Genomic DNA, 9638 nt, shown 5'->3' with positions numbered 1-9638 from the left:
ATAAATAAAAAAAAAAATGCGAATTATGTGTTAATTTGTACGAGTCATAAACTGACTTGATTCAATGATATATTCACATTAAATATAATATTTTTAAGTTTTTTTTTTTGTTTTCATCTCGTTTTGTATGCTTTTTTGGTTTTTTGCATGAAAATAGTTCACTTTTGTGGCATTTTTTGGTATTTTTGAGTTGTGTCTGTGTGTATTGATCTTTTTTTCTTCTTCTCTTCTTCATTTTAAATTCATTAAATCTAGTATGTTTTTTGTATTTGCTTGTAAATTAAAAAAAAAAATTCCTTTTCATATTCGAATGAGAATCATCCATTTTCATTTGTTTCACCAATTTGAAATAGATATATATATTTTTTTTTTGTGAGCCTGAAACAATGAAACATGGAATTGAACGTTGTGGATTTTTAGAAATTGTATAATATTTTATTTTCATGGCAACGATGAACAAGTTCGTCGTCTATGTTGCTCTTGAGCTCACATCTTGTTTATATGAAAGCAACAATAATCACTTTCTACATATATCTCGTATCTGCATCAGATGAATTTTCATGTTTTAGATTTGTTTTTTTTCTGATTCCTTCCCATATTAATTTCTTAAATAGTAAAAAAAAATTTCATTTCTGTTAATATTCTGTTTGTTTTTATATTCAGAATGTACGTGTTAAGCTTCATTCTGATCACTGACTGATCCAATAATTTTTTTTTTGTTTGCTCTCTTGTCATTTGTTATTGTAATTGTGGCAATGTAATGTGAATAATGAAAATTCCTTTAATTTGTAGTTACCATTAATTAATATGATAGAGAATTATTCATATGCATCATTTTAAATTTCTATTCTAAAGATTACCATACATTTTTAATATTATATATTATTAAAGTTTTTTTTTTTTTGTTTGAAATTTGTTTTCTTCACTTATCTGCTTGTTTGATGTTGTTGAAGGTAGATATTTGAAGAGTTTTCAATTGAGTTTGAATTGGGATGATGGTGTAGATTTCGTATTCAAAGCCAGCTGGTACTGTTGAATTCTTTATAAATGTGTAGATTTTGTAGGTGGAATTGGTAAGATTTGCTGGGATCGTTTGCACGAATTACTGTTGAACAGCAGCGGTTGGTGGTGTGTATTGATAGTAGGCGGTTGATGGATATTGACCATACGGAGCTGAAATCATGTAGAAAACAAATGTTAGAAATGTTAATTCATTATTATCGAAACACAAGCGATGACCAGTATTTTACCAATATAAAAAAACAATGCACTGAAACCCCAATAAAATTCATATAGACAATTCAATTAGGTTAAGATTAGTTTTATTTTTTCATATTTTTAGTTTTTTTTTATGGAAATCAATAAAAATTTCCCCCCATAAATCAATTCAATTTGGAAAAAAACGGCGCACGTTTCCAAAATCGATTCCAAGGATAATATTTTTTTTTATCATCATTTGCAAATTGGTTCGTGAAAGAATTTTAAACATGAAGCAAAATGAGATAAACAGCAGTGATTAGATTTAGCAAAAGTCGTTAGCAAACGAAATAGCGACTACCCCATACGACCAAAGAGATTTTCAGTAAAAACCCAATAATAATTAATCATTATCATCTAAGTAAATTTTGAATGTGTATGTGTGTGTGTATATGTGTGTATGTATGTATGTTGGATCTCAAAACAAACAAAATGACGGACATCGCCATGCCGAATGAGCATGACAACAATTTTTTTTTCATTGCTTTAGATAAAAAATTAATGTAGTATGTCATGCCAATTAGAATATGTATATTCAATATCACAAAATGAGAGAGCACAATGTTTGTGTGTGATCTTTGGATTTGGTTGTTGTTGTTCTTTAAACACTAATAATTATAGACTAAATGTGAGAGATTGTGAGGGCACGTTACCATTTAGCGATGGCATTGGTGACGGCGTGTGCTGTGTTATGCTCTGAAAACCGCACGAATTTGTTTGTTGCGATTGTGTCGGTGGTTGTTGTAATGGACCGTGAGCCATTCCACGTGCATTTGGGAAGAAACGACTCCCTGTAACAGACAGAAAATGAAAGACTCTTGTCAAAAGAGACTCTTACATTATGACTTCTGTGAGTGTGAGTGTGAGTGTGTATGTATGTGTATATGTGTATTCATGTGTCAACGCGCCAACCGTAACCATAGATGCGCTGTATTGTTCGACGATATACTTGGTCAATCACATTTCCTCTTTTCATTTTGTGTATGTGCGCTCGCATGTGTATATTTTGGTACATTGCAATTATAAGAAATATATATGTGTACGCAAGCGTACGAAATAGTCCTAATTGATGCGATTCAAAGCGCATTTGCTATTCTATACAGTTAAACTTTTGAGAGAATCAGATGACTCTTAAGTGTCGAAGCTGACACATTTTTTTTTTTCTGTTTCGAATTACTTCTTCCCCCAGGGATTTCTAATAAATCCCCTTGTTTCAATTCGTCTGAAACATAACGAACAACAACGAAAAAAAAGAAATGCGACTAATTTGTCCGTTAACACATACCGATGATGTTTTGAACGCCAGCGTCAACCATGTATTGGCCAGAATACAGAGCATTTGGTGATGGTGCTGCTGGATATGCGGTCGAATTGTATGCCTGAGCTGGTGCCGGTTGTTGAGTAGCTGCTGGCTGCTATTGAAAATGTATTCGAACATTTTGACAGAAACGAAAAGAAAAATTGCATCAGTACAAAAATGTCTAGTGAATGAGATTAAATGAAATCGATTACATACCGGTGGTTGTTGTGATTGTAAATCTTCAGCGTTTCCATTATATGGATCGACGATGTTGATTGGATTTGGTGATGCGTCACCATTTAATGCTGCACTACCATCAACAATAACACTGTTTGGATTCACGCCATTTGCATTTGGCTGCTGTGAATATGGATTGCGATGATGATAGTTGCCGGTTTGAATTCCACCAGCTGGACCGCCTTGGTATCGATTATTTGGATTGCGATTTTGATAGAAACCCTGTGCAAAATAATTTCGTTGAAAATTAAAAATTTACATTCGAAATAGAAATAAAATGACATCCATTGATTGAAATACATACTTCGGGCTTGCCGCGGTTTCCTTGATAGCCATTTGCGGCTGGAGCGACACCTTGATGAACATATGGGCCTTGATGAGCACCATTTGCAGCTGGATTATTGTTACGCGGCACAAATGTACCACTTTGACGATTTTGATAAGTGTTTGGTCGCGATTGTCGCACCGGTTTACCATCGGCACCATTTTGCACAATTTCGGTTTGGTGTCCATTCTGGTGTCCATTGTATTGTGGATTTGTACCTTGGAAACGTGGTGCCGGTTTTTGGCCGCCGTAACGTTCCACACTACCACTACCATCTTGGGCACCACGCCATGTATTGCCTTCATAGGTTTTTGTATAGTTATTTTCGTATGGTTTGCGCACACCATTTGGAATCGCATTACGATCTAGACGCTGATGTGGCTAATGAAAAACGAGAGAGTGTGAGAGAGAGAGAGAAAAAGGAGAAAAATGTGTGAGATGCAGAAATAAAACTAAAATTCCAGAAAAAGGCATGATTATGTTACCTGTTGTTGGTGTTGTGGTTGATGTTGCCACGAATTTGGTCGTTGACCCATGTGATGATTTTTGACGCCATTATACATTCCATTCATTAGTGGCTGCAGAATTAAATGCGAAAATAGTTTTGAAGTTTATTATTTAGAGAAATTGCAACCATGCAGAATATTGAAAAAGACAAAACAAAAGTGCACCGAACCTGTTTGTTCATTCCATATTGATTTTGTGGATGTGGACGAACGTTGTAACGCGATCGAGATCCATTTTTGCCGCCGCCATTCATGCGTGCAAGTTCGAGCAATGCGGTGTCCGGACTTTGGCCAGCTTCTTCCAATACACCAACCAATTCACGTGCTTGACGTGCATTGTTATTTGTGAAAAATGTGTATGCTGTGCCAGTTTGTTGACACCGTCCAGTTCGACCAATACGATGAATATAATCCTCGGATGAGTTTGGATAATCATAATTGATAACATATTTAACGTCTTCAACATCCAAACCTCTAGCTGCCACGTCGGTTGCGATCAAAATCGATGATTTACCACAACGGAAATCGTTCAGAACCGAATCTCGTTCCATTTGTGATTTATCACCGTGAATTGAGAGGGCTGCAAAATTTTCACGACGAATCAATTTCAGAACGTCTTCAACCTTCTTTTTTGTTTCAACGAATACAATAATTTTATTGTTGCGATCGGCAGCAACATCTTTCAAAAGCTTAATAATGCGATTCTCTTTCTCTTCTTCTTGGCAAATTTGTACAATTTGACGAATATTATGATTTGCAGCCAAACTCAATGAACCGACGCGAATCATGATGTAATCACCGAGGAAATCTTCGGCCAACGCTTGAACCTATTATGAACACAGAATTGTGAAAATACTATTCGATTGATGTAAAAAAAATAAAAATAAAATTGTTACCTCTTTTGGCCAAGTGGCTGACCACATGAGCACTTGGCGATCGGGACGAATTTGTTCGATAATTTTACGGATTTGTGGCTCGAAGCCCATGTCAAGCATACGATCAGCTTCATCAAGTACCAAATATGTACAACGAGCTAAGTTAGTGATTCCACGTTCGAGAAAATCAATCAAACGTCCGGGTGTTGCAATTACAACCTCAACACCACGATCCAAGTCACGTGCTTGCGGTCCTTTTGGTGAACCGCCAAAAATGCATGTATTACGAACCAATGGACTGGTTTGTTGTCCAAATTCACTTGTAACCGTTTGAATTTGTTGTGCCAATTCTCTGGTTGGTGCAAGCACTAAAACAACTGGCCCATCGCCACGTTGTAAACGTTTTTGATGTTGAATATGCACAATAGCCGGCAACATATAAGCCAATGTTTTACCACTGCCAGTTTGAGCGATACCAACTAAATCACGACCGCTGAGCGCAATTGGCCAACCTTGTGATTGAATTGCGGTCGGTTGTGTGAATGCTTGCCGTTGCATCTCTTTCATAACCGATTCAGGGAAATTGGTCTCTTCAAACGATTGAATTGGTGATGGACATCCATTGCCAGATACCGTGATTTGTAATGTATCACGAAATGAATCGACTTCTTCTTGTGAACGTGTTGCATTATTTGCGTGCACAACATAGAAATTCTTTTCGAATGGTTCCAATTTTTCCCAAGTTGGAATACGCAATGCTTTGCCGGGATTCTTGGCTTTTTCGCTTTGCAATCGGGCACGTTCTTCTTTTGACAGATTTGCCTACATTTTTTTTTATTTCATTTTTATTTTGCATCATTTTTTTTTGTCACAAGAAAATTGAAACGAAAACAGACACATAAATGGAATTTTATTAATAATCTGGTTTTTTTTTGTGTTTGCATTTTGATTGCATGAGAAATGAGGGAAACGAATAGAAATCTTACGTTTTCAAATTTGGTTGCATAGTTGTTGTATCGTGGTCCGGTTGTTCCATTGTTGTTGTTGTTGTTGTATGGTGCTTTATTCGAGTTGATATAAGTGGCAGATCCGTTGACTGCGTTATTGCGTGGCGCACCTGGACGATATTCTCTTACTTGTCGTTGATCATAGCGATTTGATTGACCAAAATCAGGATACTGATACTGATGATTTTGATGGTAGACACGAGGTCCGCCGAATTGATCTTGACCTTCATTGCGCTGTGGTCGAAAGCCACTGCAAAAATAAATTTACAAAAATATTTATATAATAAGCCATTTCTCTGTTTTTTTTTTTTTGCTCGATTGCATTTGAATATATTTAGAATGTAGCCATTATTTAACCAAAAAAACAAATACAGACATTTTATTTGCTGAATTAACAGGAATCAATGGTGAAAAAATGAGAATTTGTTGTTGTTGTTGCTTTTGTTCGCAAACAGCGTTTTTATCATATAAATGAAATAAATATTTATGCAGGTTTGACAATAAATTTTAATGGGAGTCGTGTAAAATATTGTTATCTCTGTACGCATATCGATAAACGGTTGTCGCGAACGCGTTTCGATCGTTGTCTGAAACAACAGTTTACTTGAGTTAAACTCGTTCGTTCATCCGCCAGCATATCGAATTGACTTTCTTCTCTGTCTCTTTCTGTGATTTTTTTTTTCTTTCATCTTCATTGGTTAGAAGTAGATCATTTATTGAAAACTCAGGAGACCAATTTAGAACGATATACATGTTGACACTCAAACACCATCACCGTTTCACAGTGTCTATCTTTTTTTCTCTCTCTTTCTCTTTCTCTCTCTCTCGCTCTCTCTGTCTGTCTTTCACCCATTCTCTCGCGCCCGCTCATTTTCATTTCTTCAGTGTATTGATAAGCATTGCATGTATCGTGTTGAAACAAACGTCGTTGTCTAACTGTACACATACTCCACTGTTGTACATTGAATCGAACATAAAACTATATATCAATAGCAGTGTAAAACTACAATAGTTCACATTCAATTCGCATACATGCACACAGCTGAAGTCTGTCTCTCTCTATTGCGTTCACCCATTTTCTGGTTATGGTTTTTCAAACATTCAATGCATTCATGCAACCGCAATAAAATTAAATGCAGAAAGAAAAAAACAAGTTGTATTTATTTTCAAATTCGTTCGCTTCAAAATGGCAGCTGAGAATTAGAAGTGAAACAAAAATGCAATGCGAATTTCATTTTCGCGACAAAAAAAAAGAGGTGAGCATCGGCTACAAAGGCGACTTGAATGTTATGCGTTTGACACAAGTTCAAATTGTATGAGCGCATTTGGTCATGGCGGAATAGACAGAAAAGAAAATAATAATTCATATATCGTTTGGTATATAACATAATGACGAAACTGTTTTTTTTTATTATCACTGCAAATTGACTGTGAATGAGGAAAGAAAATTTATAGATTTGTTTTTTTTTTCTTTTCTTTTGCCGAATACACTCATAATAAAAGCATTGTCATAAAATGTTTCTTCAATTGAAGCACAAAGAATTCTCTCCATTTTTTTTATCGAATGTATTTCGGTCACAGTGAAACAAGAATAACAACAATAATAATAATAATTTTTTTGGGCACCGACAGAAACCCATGCATATCAAATTAATTCAGCAAATGCAATGTCAACATAATTTTTATTGATTGTTGGTAAGGATAAAAAAAAAAAAATGAAATGTGAGAGGCAAGAAGAAGTTTAATGAAAATGTGTAAATTTCACTTACAATGGATGTCCGTAGCCATTGGGAAACATCATTGATTTTGGATCGTGTATCTAACACTTGCCACTCGTTCGAATTTTTACTTCACTTTGAATCACTCGCGTTTTTTTTTTCTGTTGCTCTTGTGTGCTCTACGTTGCTTAGCTCGTTCGATGTGTGATTTGCCTTCTGGGTACTTTTTTTCTTCTTTCCGTTTCGTTCCGTTTGTCTTTCGCGTATTTTGTATCTCTGTCTTGCTTTTTCGTCAAAGTTTCCTTTCAATTTATGTCGATTTGCAATTCAAATGGAAAATTGCAAAAGAAAAACGATTTCGTTCGTTCCCATATGAGCCAACAAATTTTTTATTATATGTAATTATTTTGTTGGACACGAAAAAAAAACAATATTAGTTTTTTTTTCTTCTCGTTTCTAAAATGTAATTTTTTTTTTCGAAATGGGGGCTTTCACGAATTATATGTATATATATATATATATTTCGTCTTCTTCTTCTTAGTTATCGTATTCAATTTCGGAAATGTTGATTGGAATTATGAAATTGAAATTTCGTTTCGTGTGATTGAATGAAATGATGTTTGGTGTTTTTCTTTCAAATTTTCTATTATTATTATTAAATCGATGTATTTTAAGATGAACTGAATAAATTGAAAAGAAAACTGAACAAGCAAGAGAGCCACCAATATGGTTTCCGATATTGACGACGCAACTGATGTGAATGTGTGTTTAGTTGATGAAAAAAAATACAACTTGCTTGAAAAATGGCTCTCGCAAGCATGTACTTTAGTTTAGAATGAAGCGAATTCAAATGATTCACCAATACAATGAAACCAACATTCGCATAGAGACCATAATAAAAGATTCACGGTGACAACGTTGTCGCCGCTATTCGTTCATTTTTCTTTGTGTTTCCACCGTTTGATGCTGCTGCTGCTGCTGCTGCTGCTCTCGCTCTTTCTCTCTTTCATTCTTCGTTGCCAAACATCGACACATGCACACATACACGATGTGCCAATGCGCGCTGTTCTGGTCTACTTCGGTCATGTTCGACTGTTTACGTTGCTGAGTAGCGCATGTGTTGGTATTCATATGTATTTGTGTCAAGCATTAGAAATACAATGCGCCCGTGCAAATGTTTCTCTTCCAAACTATGTCTCTCTCTCTCATTTTGGTGTAAACACACACATTCTCTTCATCGATAAGGTGGCGAATTCAATTTAAATACAATTCACCAACAGTATTCAATAACAAAAAAAAATCGACAATATTAAAATGATTGAATAATGAAAAATGCACAAGACTTTATTGTCATATTTTGCCGTTTTTAATTTATAGTTTGTTCTTGCTTTCATTCGTTTGCTTCACGTATTCGCCGTACTTAAGAAAATATCGGTCAAACGGTTCACATGCAACACTTCCATCAAATGTACTTCAGACACATTGCTTTAGTCCATCTGTATTTCACAATATACATTACAAATACTTCAATTTAAATACACATTTTACACATATATTTAAGTTAAATCATTCGATACATGGTTAACTTATAATATACTTTATTTAATTGACAAATTACAGTCTTTTCACATGGTTTCATTTTTCATTGGAATTTTTTTGAATTTTTTCATAAAAGATTTTATTCGATTGTTTTCAATTTAAACTGAATAATATTTAATTTCATGAAAAAACATGCGATTTTTTGATGACACCACCATTTATGGTACTTTGAGTGATAATTTTCCTCTGTTTGAATTTTATCCAATTAGAATTCGATTGGATTACGATGAATAATAGCAATGTGGATGCAATCGAAACAATTAGAATTCTTTTTGTCTTGTGAAAAACTTACTTCACATTTTTGCGTTGGAAAATTTTCGTTTGGTCGTTAAAGCCGGCTTTTTCAATACAAAATGTATCAATTTTCTCTGTATTTTCTTCACCGATTTCGATAATTAACAGCCACAAATAAATAATTCAAAATGGAAAATCAAAAATATTATGTAAAAAATCTGCAATTTCCCTCAACATTCATTAAAATCATGTAAATCTTTTCATATTTTCCACTTATAACGGTATAGATTGTAAATAGTGGTTGCGCAGTGGCGACATCACAGCGATGGTTGAAAACAATGAAAATGTTATGAGAATTATATATATATATATAGAAAAAGTGGATGAAGAAAATGGATTCGAATCGGTGGTGACAAGCGTGTTTGCTTGATGTCGATGGTTGCGGCGGTGATGATAATGATGGTGGTGGTGGAACGAAGAATGAAATGTATGGTGTAGGGTAGAATAGAAAAGAATACAACATAAAGATAACAAACGGATTGTACACCGTGCATTCGGTAGTGCTTTCATAGTCAAAACG

The 9638-nt window shown here is 34.7% G+C and overlaps 1 protein-coding gene across 3 annotated transcripts; it reads right to left on the bottom strand.

Annotated features, from left to right (window-relative positions):
- Positions 1-399: 399 nt before the first annotated feature.
- Positions 400-8001, bottom strand: LOC116342087 (ATP-dependent RNA helicase dbp2-like). Of its 3 annotated transcripts, none has more exons than XM_031769582.1 (9): positions 7277-8001; positions 5487-5757; positions 4522-5322; positions 3796-4452; positions 3605-3697; positions 3099-3500; positions 2774-3016; positions 2543-2672; positions 400-1173 (listed from the first exon to the last, which is right to left on the bottom strand). In XM_031769582.1, the coding sequence occupies exons 1-9, from the start codon at positions 7306-7308 to the stop codon at positions 1103-1105; spliced, it is 2700 nt and encodes an 899-aa protein (XP_031625442.1). In that variant the 5' UTR covers positions 7309-8001; the 3' UTR covers positions 400-1102. The 3 variants fall into 3 exon arrangements, with proteins under 3 accessions (XP_031625442.1, XP_031625459.1, XP_031625451.1); XM_031769599.1 differs by having other exon boundaries at positions 3099-3491; XM_031769591.1 differs by having other exon boundaries at positions 2543-2669; positions 7277-8000.
- Between the last annotated feature and the right edge of the window lie 1637 nt (positions 8002-9638).

This window comes from Contarinia nasturtii, unplaced genomic scaffold (assembly GCF_009176525.2).
Source record: "Contarinia nasturtii isolate CC-2019 unplaced genomic scaffold, AAFC_CNas_1.1 Cnas_scaffold_129, whole genome shotgun sequence".
Taxonomy (NCBI): domain Eukaryota; kingdom Metazoa; phylum Arthropoda; class Insecta; order Diptera; family Cecidomyiidae; genus Contarinia; species Contarinia nasturtii.
The sequence above is the reverse complement of the archived record's forward strand: the minus strand, read 5'-3'. Positions and strand labels throughout refer to the sequence as shown.

Bases quoted from the DNA above. Each gene is read 5' to 3' on its own strand.
- LOC116342087 (XM_031769582.1), bottom strand. From the start codon at position 7,308: ATGATGTTTCCCAATGGCTACGGACATCCATT. The intron at 5,758-7,276 runs GTAAGTGAAATT...TTATTTTTGCAG, and splicing joins AATGGCTACGGACATCCATT to TGGCTTTCGACCACAGCGCA. The intron at 4,453-4,521 runs GTAACAATTTTA...TGTTCATAATAG, and splicing joins CAGCCACTTGGCCAAAAGAG to GTTCAAGCGTTGGCCGAAGA.